Genomic DNA, 20541 nt, shown 5'->3' on the forward strand with positions numbered 1-20541 from the left:
ATTATAAAGAAGACAATGCTCATACAGCCGAGAGTATTTTAGAATTGCATTATATTTTTTTATGTATGTATTTAGGAGACATTTCAAAGTTATTCACGCTGCTGTCAAAAGGTTTTAACTTCCTCTTTTGTTGTTGTGACTATTTTTTTCTCATTTTCTGACATTTATTTGTGGTCACTGGTATTGCTGTCATGCCCAAGAGGTCAACCACATTCCAGCCCTGAGAGTACTCACAGAACACAAGTGTGAATATCAGCAGTGCTTCTTTGATTCCAATCAGTACTGCCTGCTTGATCCCGTTGTTGCTCTATGGCAGATCCTGAGAATTTGTGGGATCCCCCAGAAATTGCTGGACATCAGAACCAGTCTACGCACAGATACTATGAGTGCTGTGCAGCGTGGAAACCAGTGACTTATCACAGGGCATGCTGGAGAAGGCCAAGGACATGCCCACTCCTCACCTGGCTGTGGCAGATAGATGGTTACATTTGAGAGGTGAGGATCAAATGACTGTCTGCCTGGGTGGTTGACTCTGTAGAGTTGTGGATGCAGTAAAGTACGATACCAATGCTTGCTCCCAGACTTGGATTCAAAACTAAAATTTCAAGGGCATTCTGGCTTCCAGTTCACAAGAACGCTCATTTCTGTAGTTATTAATTCACACACTATTTAGAAGTCCACAACCCCTCACCCTCGTGCCAGAACGTAAGCTTCCTTGCTGTCTTCCTCATATTACATGTCAGTGATTGATTTCTAGTTGCCGACCCTTCTGATCTCCTCCTGTTTTCTCATTTTTGCCATCCTTTGACCATGTCACTTTGCATGTCTGTTTTGACTCTCTGCCTCATATCTGGGTTAGTCCATGTGCCTGTTCCCACATGGACACTGTTGTCTTGCGAACTGCTTTCAGTGTGTACCCTGAACTTTCACTTGTTTTCCTCATTTAAAGACATGTTGAACTGCGCTGTGTTTCTGTAGACTGCATTCCTGTTACCAACAGATGATCTCCTACAGCTACAAATAAGCTATTGCTTCTCTACACCCATGTTGTTCTCTACTCTGGGGTCACCAGTCAAGCTAAACTTATTACAACTCTGCAAAGTAAAATGGGCCATTCTTTGAGTGCCTGGGTGATACCTGATCATGCTGAAATATGAACTTGTCTAAGACACACTCATTTGGGACGTCCAGTTCAAAGGTGAAAAACTGATATTTTAAGTTATGGGTACAAGAAATTGTGAATGACACACGGATACATAGACAGAGCATTTGCAGTTCCCCCTTCTGAATGAATGAATGAATGAGTGTCAGAGTCAAAATCTTGACTTGAACAGCACTGTTGTGGCAGAACTTTGCAGTTCCTGCTTAAAAGCAAATCCTTTGTTATGACTGAACTAAAACAGCTCTGCAAAGAGAAGTTTGCCAGAATTCCAGTACAAAAAATTCAAACACAGAGCTTCAGTTTTTGGAAATGTTGATATTATTATTGTTACTATTATTATTTGCAGTGATCATTTTAAGTTGTGGCATTTTTTTCAGTACAGTGGTGCAAACAGTGTATTTTCCTTCAAAAAAGAAAGTCCCTAGTTTGAGGCCACCCATGTTCCATTCTCCTTGTACATCTGAACTTTTGTAATGGACATATGGGGCCTGTACTACGAAGCGGGGTTAACTTACTCAGATGTAACCCAGGGTCAACCTCTTAAACCGGGGTTGACAAAACCTGGTTTCCTCAAGTGGTGTTAATCGGTACTACGATGCTGAATAAGATGTTGATTTGTTGAACCTGTGTTAACCTATTTGGAGTTTGTACGCGTTCACATAAAAGGGGCAGGTTGCAGCACACGTCACCATTTTTCAATGAATACCGAAGAAGAATGCACGATTATTATGCGGAGCTACGAGGAATTTAAATTTATGTAAAGGGGGAAATCGAACACATCGTCTGCCAATAAAGCAAGACAGGCTTGTTGGCAACGTGTTGCTGATCGGGTAAATGCGTACGTACAATTCAATTGTTCCCCAAATCTGTTACAGATGATTAACCTGTGGAATGTCTAATATGTGTAAAAAAATGACCTTCTTTCATTAATTACGCCCAGATGCGACATGATTCAGAAGTGGGCATAGGCCTACTAATAAATGTTAGGTTAATTTAATGTTTCCTAAATAGGCTACCTTGACTGTATGATTGCTATTCCTAATCCTGTCAATATTTCAGATGCAATAGCAGCGCCAAACGCACCTGGCAGCAGGTGAAGATGAAATATAAAAACATCCTTCAGAACGGTAGGTTTATATTCATAGCTTGATAAGCCCCACTTCGCCTAATTAATGGACATGCATTAGACCTATTTTGATATTAGTAATTACCCACGATTGCATAAAACCCTTCTTTGATTTGCATTGCAGATAAATGGCCAGGGAAAACGACAAATGCATCCAACAGTTTAGATAGAACAAGTACTACCTTGCGAATCATACGACATATAGTATTCTTGCTCAGATGTTCAGCATCACCGATGGAATACATAAATTGTCCACTGGCAAAACAGGCACAAGGCACATTATCTGCTCGATCGTTGGGGCATTGCTACACTATAAAAAATGACTTTTTTGTACAGGAAAACGTTGGCAGCTGTGGTTACCAGGGAATTTCTGTAAAACATACAGCAGCACAGTAGATAACATTACAGACATAATATGTATATGGATTTACAGTGAATGAACCACGGCTGACTCACATTAAAAGAACTGTTAAATCTACAAACAAGAGCTCTCTTTTTTTGTACATTTAACTGCTGTATTTTTTTACAGGAATTCCCTGGTAACCACAGCTGCCAGTGTTTTCCTGTAAAAACAACAGTCTTTTTTTACAGTGTACGATGGGTGATGTTACAGACTTCTGGCCCGATCAGCTGACAAAGATAACAAATTCCCTTGGCTGAGAATCTATATCTTTCATAGAGAATATCGTCCGGGTATGTCAGCGGATTCTGGCGGTCTTTAAAAACCATCGCCCTGCGAAGAGAGCCCCTCACAATTTGTGCCCCAATATCAAACAGATCATCCAGGTAGGCCGGCATTGTCTTCGGAGTGATTGATGGTGGATGAACGGTACTTATAAAGGGAGTGGTTAAGCGAAAACCTCAAGCTAACCTAGAACATAACCTGCTCGGAGCAGGTTTGGCACACAGCATAAATTGCCATGGCAGCATACCTCGATCAAAACCTATCCACCTTTCGTAGTACGGGTTAACCGGGAAGTTACTCCACACGTCATCAATGTACTCCCGAAGTTACCCTGATAAGCCAGTAACCCCGCTTCGTAGTACAGGCCCCTGGTGTAAAATGTGTTACGTTGTGGCTAAATGTTTGATGTGGCGGTCACTGTGATATCACCTGATCAACAGGGTCCCAGATTTCCAGGTCTCCTTGTTTCTGCCCTCTTCTGAAATCTTTGGTGGTTTCTCCTCCCTCCACATTAAGCTTCTTATGCTGTTCAGGGACAACAGTGACAGCTTTAATCAATCAATTAACATTTATTTGTGTAGCTGTTTGTAACAACCAAAAGGTGACCTAATTTGTATTACAGTAAAGTCAAATACATCATGGTGTGCTGGGGGGGGGGGCAGCAGCACATCCAGGCTGGACAAACTGATCAGGCGGGCTGGCTCTGTGATTGGCATAAAGCTGGACTCTCTGGTGACGGTGGCAGAGAAGAGAACACTGGACAAACTGTTGGACATTGTGGACGATGCCAGTCACCCTCTGCACACCGTCATCAGCAACCAGAGGAGCCTCTTCAACCACAGACTGCTCCTCCCCAAGTGCAGGACCAACAGACTAAAAAACTCCTTTGTCCCTCAGACCATCAGACTGTACAACTCCTCACTCGGGGGGAGGAGAAGTAACAAGAAGACAGGGGACGGGAAGGAGAGGAGCAGTAGTAGCTAGTAAGCCAGTAGTTATGGTATTTGTATTTATATTTAGATTTTGCAAATTGTTTCTTACTTCTACTTTTGATACTCTGTGTGCTTCTTACCCTGTGTGTTACTGTCCAATGCTGCTGGAACCTCAATTTCCCTGAGGGAGTCTTCCTAAGGGATTAAGTTCTATCTAATCTAATGCAGTCTAATAAGTAAAATCAATCAGAAACAAACATAAAATAAAATCAGAAGAGCCACATAAAAAACTAAAATGTCACAGCACTATGAGGTATGAAAAATTACTTTTGAATGAATAAGTCATGAGCTTAGATTTAAAAGCTGGTTAGTCAGTATTAGTGTCAATATGACAATAGGCAAAGAACAAAAAGTAGTTGGTTGTCTGACTGCATGAGGTTGGCTCAAAAAAATAAGCAGGTTCTCATTCAAGTTCATGTTAAAATCCCCAACTTCAGAGCAGAAATAAATAGGTTTGCAGCCTGGTACAAAAAACAGTTTTGGTTCTCTATAAATAGTTTACTTGGGGAATTTTGTTCCCTAACGTCTTAGTTTAACGCATTTTAAGCCTGAAAGTTATGGATGATTAGGGGCGTGGCCACTATGAGTGAAAGCGGCGGCAGGGTCCACTGTTGTGGAGGCTGTCATTTTGAGCATTCTATTACAAACACCTGAAATAGTCTGGCTTGTTGCATGGTGCGATGTCAGGGTTTGAGTTTTGTTTGGTTTTCTGTTTTATTGTGTTCTGTTAGTTATTTCTGCTTTCCATTGGTTTTTGTTTCTTTCTTCTCTTGCTGGGTTTTTGTGCTTGGGTTTGTCTGTCTCTATTTCTCTTGTCTCTCTCTTGGTTCTTGGTGATTTGAGTTTCTCTCTCTCTCTGGCCAAGTACTGGTTCTGGTGGTTTCCATGCACCTGGTTTCACTACACCTGAAATTGGTTAAAAGCTCTCACTCCCTCTGGTGGTGCACGCTGTGGATGGCCATGAAGTGGGCTGTATTACTCACTGGACTCAGTCTGTTTCCATGACAGTGTCGGAGAACCCTTCTGGATCAATTAGTTTTCACGTGTTTGACAAAATGACTCATCCACTCATTCTGGGGCACCCCTGGTTCCAACAACACACCCCTAACTTTAATTGGTCTAAGGGAGAAATTGTGTCATGGGGTTCAGCATGCAAAAAAATCCTGTCTGTCAAAATCTGTTCACTTTCAGCCGGATTCTGACCCGGGTCTCTTAGGGGTTCCGTCGTGTTATCATGACTTAGCGCTCGTATTTAGCAAAAGCAAAGCTAAATCACTACCACCCCACCAAGATTATGATTGTGCCATTGAGCTTCTCCCTGGGTAAAGTCCACATCGGGGAATGCTCGTTTCACTGTCAGCCCCTGAACGCAATGCCATGAATGAATTTTATACAGGAGTCTTTAGCAGCCAGTTTCATTCCTTCTTGTCACCCGTGGGGTCAGGGTTCTTCTTCATTGAGAAAAAGACAAATCGCTCCGCCCTTGTATTGATTATCGTGGGCTTAATGACATCACTGTAAAGCATTGTTATTCACGGCCTCTCATCTCCTTTGCTTTTGAGCTGTTAGAGAGTGCTAAAATATTTACCAAGCTTGATCTCCGCATTGCATACCATCTAGTCCGGATAAAGGAAGGAGACAAGTGGAAAACTGCTTTTAAGACACCCTCTGGTCATTATGAGTACTTAGTCATGCCATTTGGCCTCACCAATGCACCCGCAGTGTTCCAAAATTTGGTAAATGACGTGCTGCGTGAATTCCTTAACAAATTCATGTTCGCATACCTTGATGACATTCTGATTTTCTCTCCCGACCTGAAAACTCACACCGAACATGTTTGCACTGTCCTTCAGACCTTGTTGCACCACAACCTGTTCGCATTAAATTATGACCTTAAAAATCAAAATTGGGAAGAAGTTTATGTCGGCGACGTTAATGTAGCATATAATTCATTTATGAAAATACTGATGAAATCATATAATAAAAACTGTAAATTAATAAAAATGAGTAAGAAAAGAGTAAATAAACCATGGCTGACTAAGGGAATAAAAAATGCTTGTGTAAAGAAAAACTATTTACACTCAACAAAAATATAAACGCAACACTTTTGGTTTTGCTCCTATTTTGTATGAGATGAACTCAAAGATCTAAAACTTTTTCCACATACACAATATCACCATTTCCCTCAAATATTGTTCACAAACCAGTCTAAATCTGTGATAGTGAGCACTTCTCCTTTGCTGAGATAATCCATCCCACCTCACAGGTGTGCCATATCAAGATGCTGATTAGACACCATGATTAGTGCACAGGTGTGCCTTAGACTGCCCACAATAAAAGGCCACTCTGAAAGGAGCAGTTTTATCACACAGCACAATGCCACAGATGTCGCAAGATTTGATGGAGCGTGCAATTGGCATGCTGACAGCAGGAATGTCAACCAGAGCTGTTGCTCGTGTATTGAATGTTCATGTCTCTACCATAAGCCGTCTCCAAAGGCGTTTCAGAGAATTTGGCAGTACATCCAACCAGCCTCACAACCGCAGACCACGTGTAACCACACCAGCCCAGGACCTCCACATCCAGCATGTTCACCTCCAAGATCGTCTGAGACCAGCCACTCGGACAGCTGCTGGAACAGTCGGTTTGCATAACCAAAGAATTTCTGCACAAACTGTCAGAAACTATCTCATGTTATCGACCACTCAAGATTGCTTCACAAGTTACAACAATATGGAATTAGAGGTATTGCACATCAGTGGGTAAAAAGCTACTTAGAAAATAGAAAACAGTTTGTCCAGATAAGTAATACTAAATCAGAATTGTGTAACATTATTTATGGAGTACCACAAGGGTCGGTACTTGGACCCAAACTGTTTATTTTGTATATCACTGACTTTGTGAATGTATCTAAAGTACTTGGCAGCATATTATTTGCTGATGATACATTATTTTACTCTGGATCAGATATACAGGAAGTAGTACAAGTGATAAATACAGAGTTGGAATAAGTTAAACATTGGGTTGATATAAACAGATTGTCACAAAATCTTAGTAAGACAAATTTCATATTGTTTAATGACAGAGTGGAAAAAAATGATGTGTCATTAAAAATAGATAGAATGGACATACAAAGGGTAAAAGAAACGAAATTTCTAGGAGTTATGATTGATGAAGATCTTACATGGAAGTCACACATAAATTACGTAAAAGAAAAAATAGTGAAAGCCATAGCTGTTTTGCATAAAGTAAAATTTTTGTTGAATAGTTATGGTTTATTAACATTGTACAATTCATTGATTGTCCCATATTTAACTTATTGTGTAGAAATCTGGGGATCAACATGTAAAACTTATACACAACCATTATTTATTCTGCAGAAAAGAGCTTTAAAAATGATTAGCAATAGTCATTTTAGAGATTCATCTAATCCATTATTCATTAAGTATAGGGTACTTAAATTTCATGATTTAGTTGATTTGAAAATATTACAAATAATGCACCAAACTAATAAAAATACCTTACCAATAAACATTCAAAATATGTTTGAAAAAAGAGTAAGTAGTTATAATTTGAAAGGAATAGAAGTCTTTAAGAAACCAAGATTCAGAACCAAAGTAAAGGAACGGAGTATTGCAGTGAATGGTGTAAAATTATGAAACAACCTCAACAAAGAATCAAGGTCGCTTAAATTATTTAAAAAACGTATTAAACTAGATGTATTAAGTAAGTATGAAACTATGAAATAAGTCAGTGGGTTGTGACAAAGTCTAAAATGTAATCTGTTAATAATGTCTAAAAATTTTTAAAGTCTATAATGTAACCTGTTAAAAATGTAATCTTTTAAATAATGGCTAAAATTATGAAATAAGTCAGTGGTATGTGATCTGTTAAATAATGTTGAATAATGATGCTTAAAATTGAAAGATTGTATTGTAAAAAGGGGCAGAAAATATAAGACTTGTTCTTCCCTCTGCTCCTTTTCATTCAATGTCTTGTAATATATTCATTTCTGCTTTTCTGTTTTTCTTTTAAATGAATGAAATAAATATTGAAAAAAAAAGTGTGAATTTCACCAATGTACCATTTCGTTTTTGGGATTTGTTATCGCAGTGGGAGAGATTAAGATGGACCCTGATAAGGTGGCTGCCATGCGTGACTGGGCTGCCCTCCGGCCGTTCATCTGGACACCGGAGTGCGATGAGGCTTTCGGGGTTCTAAACAAATACTTTACAGCGGCCCCTGTGCTGCTTCTCCCTGACCCCGCTCAACAGTTCGTGGTTGAGGTTGATGCTTCCAATATGGGTGTGGGTGTGGTCTTCTTGCATTGTAACCCCGCTGACAATAGACTGCATCCGTGTGCCTATCTGTCCAAGAAGCTGACTGCCGCAGAGTGTTATTATAGCATCGGAGACCGCGAACTGTTGGTGGTGAAAGTGGTCTTGGGGAAGTGGCGCCACTGGTTGAAGGGGGCACAAGTGCCATTTCTGGTTTACACCGAACATAAAAACGTAGAGTATTTGCGATCCGCCAAATGCCTTAAGGCCCGACAAGTGAGGTCGGCAATCTTTTTCAGTCGGTTCAACTTCATACTTTCATACTGACCAGGGTCTAAAAATAGCAAACCGGTTGATGCCCCGTCCAATCTGGAAACAATACTGCCTGCTTCGTCTCTGCTCTTACTTGGGAAATCGAATCTAATGTCTGGTCTGCTGCTGATGGGGTCCCGGTGCTTCCTGGTTGTCCCACCAGCAAGATTTTTTGTTCTGGTCACGCTGAGGGGGGACGTAATCAGATAGGGACATGATAGTTGTTTCTCTTTGTCACATAAAGAAAACCATGTTTATAATTCAACAGAAATTTTGGTGGCGTGGGTTATCTAACAATGTCTCTGTATATGTTAATGCCTGTCAAACGTGTGCTATGCATAAGTCATCCAATCACCTGCCTGCCAGGTTGTTAATGCCGTTGCCTGTACCCACACATCCTTGGTCTCATATCACAATGGATTTTGTAACCGGTCTTCTGCCCTCTAAGGGTAATACCCTAATAAGGGTAATAGTTCTGACGGTGGTAGATAGACCATCTAAGATGGTGCATTTCATTCCCCTGCTTAAACGTTTGTCCGTCGGCCAAGGAAACAGCCGAAGTTATGCTCAGTCAAGTATTTAGGCTACACGGGTTCCCTCAGGATATTGTGTCGGACCGAGGGCCCCAATTCGTTTCAAACTGCTGGAGGGAATTCTGCCATCTCCTTGGGGTTTCAGCTAGTTTAACATTGGGCTACCATCCACAGGCCAATGGACAAAGTGAACGTTTGAATCAGGAGTTAGATAAGAGTCTATGCATTCTAGCCTCACAACAGCCTGCCACCTGGTCGTCACAGTGATCCTGGATTTAGCTCACAAACAATACCAACCTCTGCTATCAGTAAAGCCTTCTAAAAAACACAGCTGTTTGTATGAGCCACGTATTTGTGTCCTGCAATTCCTGACCATCCAGCTTGATAAAACCAGTGGAGTGAGTACAGAATGTGAGCAATAATCACACTACTGAAGATGTTTGTTAAAAGATAAGATAAGCAGCACTATTTTGCACAAGTTGGAGGTGCACAAGGGAAGACTACTTAACACCAACATAAAGTGCTAATAAAAGCATGAATGGTCCTCTAAGGTTTGGGCCTATTGCAGAACATCATTACTTTAGCTAGAAGATGTAGCTGAGAGAAACCTGTTTATCAAACCTCAGACACATGTCAATGCACAGTCACAGGCATCAAAATGGCAGCCACATGCCCAATACAAGCAGAAACACAGTAAAACAATCAAGTAATCTATAGTTCATCAGTATTAAGGTTGGTAATTGTTTGTGTATTATGGGGCTTTGCATGTTTTTTTTCTTAGTCAATTCTTGGCTTCATGTCAGTCTTGTGGTAAGTGTTGAGGATGGTTTCGATTTCGATGGTTAACCGTAGGGATGGGGCTGATCTGATCCAATACTCGTATCGGGTTCTGATCTCGGGTCTACCGAGAGCTTCATATCAAACTGAATCAAACATATGAAAAAGTGCTACATTAAAGAGCACATGAATTTTTTTTACCTGGGGGCAGAAAAACGAGCCGTCAGGAAGAGTGCAACGATTTACCCATACTGACCCAGACTGACTCCAAATATGAGTCAGTGTTTTTAATTATTTTTTTGTGATTTCTTGTTGCAATTTTGAAATGCGGAAATGCACTCCTCCTTTTAAAACGGTACATGTACTCGGGGCAGGTGTGCCATCTGGTGTTCAAGAGCTAAAACTTTGGCCACTGACCCAACAATAACTAAAAGTACTTCATTCTTCCATTTCAAAATGAGCAAATATTTGCACAAAAACAAAAAAGTCTATCACTTTGAACAAACAAAACAATAAAGTCTATCACTTTGAACATTAAATATCTTGTCTTTGTGGTGTATTCAACTGAATATAGGTTGAAGAGGATTTGCAAATCATATTGTTTTTATTTACATTTCACAAAACGTCCCTTCACTGGAACTGGGGTTGTACAAAGACATCTAGTGGGTTGCCAATGCTCATGTTTTTCAGTCTCTGAGGTGTTTATGCGCAGACGCATTTTCTTGAATACTTCATTATAGGCTGTAAGAAGGCATTGAAGGCCTGCTGCACTATTGCTAAAGAGAGCTACATCATCTGCATACTGGGCTTCTTGTATATTCAAGTATGGAACTTTGACTTGACCTTTAAGTACAAGCATTTAAGTATAACTGTGTTTTATAACACAGCTATACTTAAATACTTGTGAGAGTTCTCCATCGACAATGATTATAACACAGCTATACTTAAATACTTGTGAGAGTTCTCCATCGACAATGATTATAACACAGCTATACTTAAATACTTGTGAGAGTTCTCCATCGACAATGACTCTTGCTTGCACATTAGTGCCTTGATAACTCTTGTGTACATTTTTCAGGATTGCCAAATCTTTCCAGGATGATAAAGAGCAGTTCAAGACTAACAAATTCAAAGGCCTTCATAACTCCAACAAATGTGAAATGTAAATCCCTTTGGTGCTCGCTGCTCTTATCCATAATTTCTTCTTCTCGCACCTGACATAATTTGTACACACGCACACACACACACACAGTACCTTGAGTATGATCTTTCCCTTCAACTGTGTGGGTGAAGGAAGCTGCTCAGCCATGTGCTCCACAGGTTCAGTCAGCAGTTTGTCTCCAAATACTTCTTTGAAGATACGGGCCATTTGACGCTGCTGCTCTATGGGACAGTGCTCTTCTATGGACAGGATGACTGGGAAGCTGCATCAGAATAGAACACACTGAATCTGGATTTGCAACAACAACCTTTAGACTATTTTGAGATCGTAGAAACTGACTCAAAGCAATGAAGGGAGATGGTTTCTGCAGCAAAACACACATGGAGTGTCCTTTATTTCATAGAAAAGTAAAAAGCACTTTCAACTTTTCAGGCAGACACTGATATAACCTGCGGGGGGTTTAGCAGTGGAACACAAAAGACTGGGCTCACCAAATACACAACAGAAGCTACAGACATCTGTCTGCGCTGAACACAATGCAGCGAGTGGTTAAAGTGTAGGTGACACGTAATGCCATGTTTTCATTAATATTTCAGACTAAAATTAAACAAGTTTGAAATGTATCCTTTCCTGGTGCGCAGTTCTTGAAGGGATAAATATTCGGATTTTGAACTGCGTTCCACTAAAAACCAGGAACTTCCTGGGTGCCGACATCGGAGAAGGAGGAAGTGGCGTCAGCCCCATTATTTTAATTGTCCCATTAATTTATGGATTTTTACAGGCTACTGACGGCCCCATGGTTCAGGTCGGAGCTGCACCATGTTTTCGGTGTCAAAACGGTTACTTTTCACCGGCAGAATTGCAGGTGGAACATTTATATTGACGAGCGCACACTTGCACGGAGTCTCTGGCTGCTCCAGTCGACACAGAGACAAAACTGAGGATATTCAGATTATTTTATTGTTTTCTGGATCATGGGATAATGTCGTCGCATGCAGACTGAGAAGTTCTGAACAGATGAGGCGCTGCTAGTCTTTATCCTGCAGCGCAAAGCTGGACGGCGCTGGAACCTGGCACCAAAGTCCCGTGTGTCAAATGTCACACTATAAAACAAATAATCCAAAAACAGCTCGACCTCCACCATGTTTACAGGTGATTTGGGTTTGAATCAGCTGGTGCCGTTCCAGTGATGACGTAGCAACAGTATGGCCGCAGCTGAGGGCTGAAATAACGTGCAGGCTTCAGCCAGCTGTTTATCCTTCAACCACGCACTTATCATTGACTTTTATTGTTCAGGATTTTTAAAAATATCAACATTTCATATTTTTAGTGATTATTTATGCACATTTAAAGTTTGCATAAATATCTGTGAAATCTTTTTGTGACAATCAACAGGACATAGCAGAGCAGGGGACCAGCCGGGAAAACAGATGTGCGTCTCGGCTCACTGACGTGCACAGTGGAGGAGCCCAGTGGGCACTGCACACGGTCTATTCAAACCACTCCCCTCGGGCAGGAGGCTACGGTCCATCTGGACCAGAACCTCCCGCCATAAGGACAGTTTCTTCCCCTCTGCCGTTAGACTCATGAACACCTCATAACTCAGTCACCTTAACCTTAACTGTCACTTTATCATTTTATCACGGGTCACTTTAGACAAATGTACTTTGGTTTTTAATTGCACTCCTCCCAGTGCACTGTTTTTCTGTTGCACACAGCCTTTCATATTTCATCTTATATTTGATCTTATATCTGCTTAATGTTGCACCATTATATCAAAGCAAATTCCTAGTCTGTGAATCCTGTTCATTGGCAATGGCAATAAACTTCTTCTGATTCTGAGCTGTGAACATGTTTAACATAGAGGTTTGGCTCGTCGCCCTGTCTGAGGCAGCAAACCCACTGTAATTATAAGTGGCTGACATTTACTTGTCAACAACCTCTGACTTGGTGAATTATGTCTGAAAAACTCCTTGAGTGTGCACATGCACACGCGCTACAAGATGTCATTTAAAAGTCATTTACAGCGATGTGAGACTGAAGAGAGACATTAAGACAAAGAGGAATTTGTTTTTTGACTTACTCTGAGGTGACAAAAGCGTGTTCATTGATAGTTTTCACCACATCTTCAAACTTGATTTTGGTGGTCCTGGTCCAGCCGTGGTAGATGATTGGCTCCCCAGGTCCTTCCCAGCAATCCACTGGAAAAATTCAATGCCACACAAAGCGCACAAAACTGAAAAAAAAAAAACATCTGACAACCTCATTCATTTCTTGATATTTTAAATACAGTAGTGTTCAGAATAATAGTAGTACTATGCGACTAAAAAGATTAATCCAGGTTTTGAGTATATTTCTTATTGTTACATGGGAAACAAGGTACCAGTAGATTCAGTAGATTCTCACAAATCCAACAAGACCAAGCATTCATGATATGCACACTCTTAAGGCTATGAAATTGGGCTATTAGTAAAAAAAAGTAGAAAAGGGGGTGGTCACAATAATATTAGCATGTGCTATTGACGCTACAAACTCAAAACTGTTCAAACTGCTTTTTTAGCAATCCTGTGAATCACTAAACTAGTATTTAGTTGTATAATCAGTTTTTCATGATTTCTTCACATCTGCGAGGCATTAATTTTGTTGGTTTGGAACCAAGATTTTGCTGGTTTACTAGTGTGCTTGGGGTCATTGTCTTGTTGAAACACCCATTTCAAGGGCATGTCCTCTTCAGCATAAGACAACATGACCTCTTCAAGTATTCTGACATATCCAAACTGATCCATGATACCTGGTATGCGATATATAGGCCCAACACCATAGTAGGAGAAACATGCCCATATCATGATGCTTGCACCATCATGCTTCACTGTCTTCACTGTGAACTGTGGCTTGAATTCAGAGTTTGGGGGTCATCTCACAAACTGTCTGCGGCCCTTGGACCCAAAAAGAGCAATTTTACTCTCATCAGTCCACAAAATATTCCTCCATTTCCCTTTAGGCCAGTTGATGTGTTCTTTGGCAAATTGTAACCTCTTCTGCACGTCTTTTATTTAACAGAGGGACTTTGCGGGGGATTCTTGCAAATAAATTAGCTTCACACAGGCATCTTCTAACTGTTACAGCACTTACAGGTAACTCCAGACTGTCTTTGATCATCCTGGAGCTGATCAATGGGTGAGCCTTTGCCATTCTGGTTATTCTTCTATCCATTTTGATGGTTCTTTTCTGTCTTCTTCCACACGTCTCTGGTTTTTTGTCCATTTTAAAGCATTGGAGATCACTGTAGATGAACAGCCTATAATTTTTTGCACCTGCGTGTAAGTTTTCCCTCTCCAATCAACTTTTTAATCAAACTACGCTGTTCTTCTGAACAATGTCTTGAACGTCCCATTTTCCTCAGGTTTTCAAAGAGAAAAGCATGTTCAACAGGTGCTGGCTTCATCCTTACATAGGGGACACCTGATTCACACCTGTTTGTTCCACAAAATTGATGAACTCAATGACTGAATGCCACACTACTATTATTGTGAACACCCCCTTTTCTACTTTTTTTTACTAATAACCCAATTTCATAGCCTTAAGAGTGTGCATATCATGAATGCTTGGTCTTGTTGGATTTGTGAGAATCTACTGAATCTACTGGCACGTTGTTTCCCATGAAACAATAAGAAATATACTCAAAACCTGGATTAATCTTTTTAGTCACATAGCACTACTATTATTCTGAACACTACTGTATCTGTGGTGAAAACGTCATCAAAATCCATGTAATAGTTTGGATGTAATCCTGCTAACAGACATACACACAAATAAATAAATAAATGCTGATGATTTTATAACATCCTTGGTGGATGTAATAATAACCACTAGGTCTGCCAGCAGGTATACACAGGGTTCAACCTCAAAAAGTGGATCACCTAGTCCCTGCAAGGGCCATGCAACAATGTAACAATGCAGCGGATGTGAGTCTGACACACAGAACCACATGGGCGACGGTGATATTAGGGGAGGTGGTGGTCTAGTGGTTAAGCGTTGGGCTTAAGACCAAATTATCCTTGGTTCAAATCCCAGCCTGACTGGAAAATCACTAATGGCCCTTGGGCAAGGTTCGTAATCCACTACTTGCTCCCAGTGTGTAGTGAGCGCCTTGTATGGCAGCAGCGTGACATTGGGTGAATGTGAGGCATTATTATAAAGCGATTTGAGCTTCTGATGCAGATGGAAAAGTGCTATATAAATCCAGTCCATTCACTGGCTGCTGCCTGTACTCTCAATAAATGGGACTGAGCGTCACATTTATTTTTCAGTCCCAGCTGAGATGTGAAAACACGAGACTTCATATCCACTATGGCGTCTCAGTGAAGACGTTTCCATTCAATTTATTGTGCTGGCAAAAAAAAATCCGACCTGGACCACTCCACAAAAAAAGGAAATATAGAACGCACACACACACACACACACACACACACACACACACACATATATATATACACGAGGTCTGTAAGAAAAGTATCCGACCTTCTTATTTTTTTCAAAAACCATATGGATTTGAATCATGTGTGATTGCGTCAGCCAAGCTTGAACCTTCGTGCGCATGCATGAGTTTTTTCACGCCTGTCGGTTGCGTCATTCGCCTGTGAGCAGGCTTTGTGTGAGCAGTGGTCCACCCCTCTCGTAGTTTTTTTAATTGCAAATAAATGTCTGAACGATTTGGAGCTTTGCTGCATCAGTTTTTTTCCAGAAACTGTGAGAGACCTCCAGGTGGACACCGTTCGGAAAATTAATATGGCTTTCAGGGACGATTTTATGGGGATTACACAGATTAAGGAGTGATCCAGACGGTTTAAAGACCGCCCACAACTGCTGAGAGTGCGTCGCGCTCCGAGCGAAGATCGACAGGCTCCAACCACGCTGGAACAACCAGATCATTTCCAACATGAAGGCGTCCTGTGAGACTTCATGACGGCATTGCTTTGCGCCATGCGGCACCGCCGCGATGCGCGGAATTCCTCCGCTCCTCTTTCCATGACAAAAACTCCTGTAACAGTGGAATGTGCCGTTCATTTCCAAACTGGACGCTGTGTTTTATCCGGGACGCCGTCTGACTAGCACAGGAACTGCGGAAGACGTGGACATCAGCACTTTTTCAGCACATTGAGACAGACGGAGGAATTCCGCACGTCGCGGCAGTGCCGCATGGCGCAAGGCAACTCGGTGATGAAGCCTCACAGCACATGTTCTGGCATGTCCAGGCTCATCCACAATTTCTTGGATAGTCACACGACTGAAAAGCCACCGAAAGCCGTCTGAAAGCCATCTCAAAGCCGTCCTGTGAGACCAACACAGAGGTGGTTTTGTGCCGCGCCATGAATGGCTCTGTGGCGCATCCCTCCGCTTCTCTTTCCATGAAAAAAACTCCTGTAACAGTGGAATGTGCCATTTTTGTGTAAGTCAGACGACGTCCCGGATCAACAAAGCTTTCACGTTGGAAATGATCTGGTTGATTCAGCGGGGTTTGAGCCTGTCGATCGGCACTCGGAGCGCGGCATGCTCTCAGCAGCTGTGGGCGGTCTTTAAACCGGCTGGAGCACTCCTTAATCTGTGTAATCCCCATAAAATTGTCCCTGAAAGCCATCTGAATTTTCCGAATGGTGTCCACCTGGAGGTCTCTCACAGTTTCTGGAAAAATTTGATGGAGCAAAGCTCCAAATCGTTCAGACATTTTACTTGCAATAAAAATCTGACGAGGGGGGTGGAACACTGCTCACACAAAGCCTGCTCACAGGTGAATGACGCAACCGACAGGTGTGAAAAAACTCACGCATGCGCACGAAGGTTCAAGCTTGGCTGATGCAATCACACGTGATTCAAATCCATATGGTTTTTGAAAAAAATAAAAAGGTCGGATACTTTTCTAATAGACCTCGTATATGCACAGCCATGTTTCGTGCATTCGTGCGTGTGTGTGTAAAGTCAACAAGAGCAATCTGAGATTTCTGACATCTGCCAATCTGGATTCGAATCACATCTGTGCAGTAGCTTTGACGTAATCCTGCTAACAGTCAGACAAGTAAATAAATGCCAATGATTTTATTACATCCTTGGCATAAGTAATTATACATTTATTGCTATTTACATTAATTATTAAGATCCTGTTGTCTTATGTACAATTTGTACATGTTCAATCAAGCCCTTTGATTTTGTCATGTGATAATTTCACAAGGACCACAGTGAAGCCTTTATGCTTTATTATGTTATCCGTGTATCACTGATACGGTCACCTCTGTATGTTCATATTTATGTTGCAGAATAAACTTAATCAATCAATCAATCAAACATGAACACTATTTTATTTATGTTTTAACGGTTTCTGCAGGAGGGCGTGCGTGTGTTAATACATGAGCTTTTGACAAGCGGAAGTTAGCTTTGAGTTAGCAGACGTTAGCATGCATGCTGACATCCGCGAGATGTCTTGTAAATCAGACGTGTTATCAGGTTACAAAAAACAGCGTTTTCAGTTTTAGAAGTGTTTACTATTCGCTAACTTTTACATAATATATGAGAAAGATTGTTATGTCTACACATAAACAAAGCAGTTTTGGAGCGCCAGAGAGAGACCAGCCAGTGATGTCACAGTGCCGCTTTACTCTGACTGGCTGTCGTCCCCCCCGCCAAAAAAAACAGATGTGCATGATTCACAGCATAAAAATATGAAGCAAAATGTGACTTTTTAACTTCTTAAAATAGGTGGAGGTTAGCATCTTTGAACTTGTCCAAGGTCTGTGTCCCAAAAATGTTTCCTATCAATGTGAAGACTCAGTAACAGGACTGGACTTATGCCAAGCACAGACAGACAGATACACAGACAGACACACAGACAGATACACAGACAGACAAACAGATGGACATATGGGCGCAAAGCCTTCGCAATACCTGATGGCCATATTTTGATGGCTTCGGGTAAAAATGGAAAATTTTACAACGGACAGAAAAAAATGGATTTCCAGGAATTTCTGGAAGACCCCACTGCAGAAAGAAAACTTCAAAGAACTGCCAAATATGTCATGAAACAGATTACTGGTGGAAGGAGAAGATGTTTGAGGTTCTTCATACTGACATTCAACACAGCGGCATCCCAAGCGCAGACAGCGTACGTAGGCCTCAGTGGATGACTCACTGCGCAGCTGATCACCAGTTAAGTAGCTGTTAAAAAGAAATTCATTAATAAAACATAGCAATGTTGCATATTGTCTGAATACACAGTGCAAATGTTTCAAGAACCCCAGAATTTAGACACAAATGTAGTTTTAAGGGTTTTCTTTGTCCTCATCAGTGATTCATCAGAAAATCTGATTTGAAAAGTTCAAACATTGATTCAAACATGATTATTCCCAGCTGTGCCATCGCTCCCAGCCGGTAACCTGGTCTCATGTTTTGTCTTCTTTGTTCTTTGTTTGGCATCCCGTCACCACGGATGGAGCTAATATCACTTTGCGAGTTTTTCTGCTGTGAGCCTTCCAGCTCAATAACTTTTTCTGCTGTGTTTTTCCGGACTGGAGTCTTCGCGCTCCGTACTTTGTCGCAACTCCTCCAATGTGGGCTCCCATGTTCACAAAAGTATCTGATCGTGTTTTTTCCACTGCCGCTTCCAGGCGCAGTATGTAACCCGTTGGGTTTTCCAGGCTTTAGAGAGCACCTGTCGAGTGGAGCTTCCAGGCCCTGGACTTAATTAATGGTGATTTCCCTGTTAAGCGCTCAGGCTTAATTTACAATCTTTATTTCCTCTGTGAGTTTTTCCGCTTCAGATGTAACTGCTCGTGTATTTCTTTGAGCTTTTGGATTGTAATGTTTAAGTTATCAATCGCGTTCTCTTGCTGTGTGAGTTCCAGCTCTAAACATGATTTCTGTACTTAAAGTGGATCATTCATGCTCATTCCAAGGTCATGTCGACCTGCCACTGTGCTTAAACCTTGATGTATCCGCTGGCTGCCTCCTGCGCCTAACACTAATTAGCTGCTAATTATCAGTGTCAGGTCTGTTCCGCGTTGCTTAGTGATCAGCGGTTATTCTCTTATCAGAGTTTATTCATGTCGGCACCGTTTCTGGAACAGTGTGCACTGTAATGTAGTTTTTCTACTGACTGAACTGTGAAGTTATTTTGGGTCTTCAGTGATCAGATCCACTAACTGATCACCACACAGCCGCAAAGTTCTTGAGATTAATGTAGCTGTGATTTTCCCTGAGTGTAGCACCCAGAGAGTTCCGACTCTGCTTTAGTCCTGCGTGCACCTCAGCCGTCACCTGACTCTGTCTGCCAGTCACATGGGCATGCCTCTGGAACATGTCATGCAGAACTGAAATCCTGAACGTACTGAGACTTTGATCCTGAACTTTGAACTGAACTTTGATGTTGAACTATATTCTCATTTTGAACGTTGATCCTCCTGCAACTGAACTTTGTAACACTGAAGGAACTATTTAAGTTTAGTATTGATTTCCATGTCCAGATGTGTGCCCAAGTGCACCTGCACAGTCTCACTTGCCCTCACGTCTCCCTTGCAGTTCAAAGAGTCCCAGTAGCTCCGCAGGCTCGCTTCACCTGGTCCCTGTCCTGTCAATCCCTGGTTCCAGTCCTGTTGCCCTGTCTGTCCCATCAGTCAAGGTCCTCCTGGGTTTGTTCTTCCACTGCGCAGTTCCCTTGTTCAATAAACTTTTGGTTCTACTTCCTTGTCTGCCTTACTGTTCCTGCATTTGGGTCTAACTCCAAAACCTGGTCACCAACGGTAACAAATGGTCTGACAAACTAAGATCCCAGATAACCCATGTTAAATTGTGTGGGCTCTCAAAAAGTTTGTGCGTTGGGTTGGTGAACGTTTTTCAGGTGATTTAGAAGGAATAACCTTGCACATGGCAGTGCGAGAAAACATGATGTGGACAACAGTGTGTAAATGATTATTTTGAGAGTGTTAATGATAAAAAGCGTGAAATGAAATTGCACTTGCACGTTTGTGCCTCGTGGTCCGTTATGCACAAACTCATAGCAGCGCGTGTTCACATGCTGACAATTAAAAACCCTCCAACATCAGACATTTAATTACTGTTCAATCCACAGGATTTAAGATGACTAGTGAATAATTATGCTGCTTTCTGCTGGTGGGATGCACCAGCCAACTGTTCATCAGCCATGAACAGTTCATAGACACCCTCAACCACCAGGGTATAAACTGCTGCCTATCCATGTCTAACCAAATGATGAAGCAACACCAAAGAGGTCCTCCAACAGCATGGCATGGTGACTCCACATCCTGCTCCAGCATCAGTTGCAGACAATGAACCCACTTCAGACTTAGATGCCGACTTCAGACTTAGAATCTCCAGTCTCAGTGTCAGCATCCACAGCCACAAGAGAGTCTCCAGTCTCAGAGTCAGCATCCACAGCCACAAGAGAGTCTCCAGTCTCAGAGTCAGCATCCACAGCCACAAGAGAGTCTCCAGTCCGAGAGTCAGCATCC

General features: G+C 41.7%; 1 protein-coding gene across 3 annotated transcripts in view; it reads right to left on the reverse strand.

The window, feature by feature from the left end:
* The window catches only part of plcg2 (phospholipase C, gamma 2), a 223001-nt gene that overhangs the window by 98632 nt on the left and 103828 nt on the right, over positions 1-20541 (reverse strand). For all 3 annotated transcript variants that reach the window (XM_034175720.1, XM_034175722.1, XM_034175721.1), the window contains 4 exons: positions 18147-18232; positions 13110-13227; positions 11120-11288; positions 3403-3498 (listed from right to left, as the gene is read on the reverse strand). In XM_034175720.1, the coding sequence (XP_034031611.1) occupies positions 3403-3498; positions 11120-11288; positions 13110-13227; positions 18147-18232 (469 nt within the window). The remainder of the gene's footprint in view (positions 1-3402; positions 3499-11119; positions 11289-13109; positions 13228-18146; positions 18233-20541) is intronic.

The sequence above is a fragment of the Thalassophryne amazonica genome, chromosome 8 (assembly GCF_902500255.1).
Source record: "Thalassophryne amazonica chromosome 8, fThaAma1.1, whole genome shotgun sequence".
Classification (NCBI taxonomy): Eukaryota; Metazoa; Chordata; class Actinopteri; order Batrachoidiformes; family Batrachoididae; genus Thalassophryne; species Thalassophryne amazonica.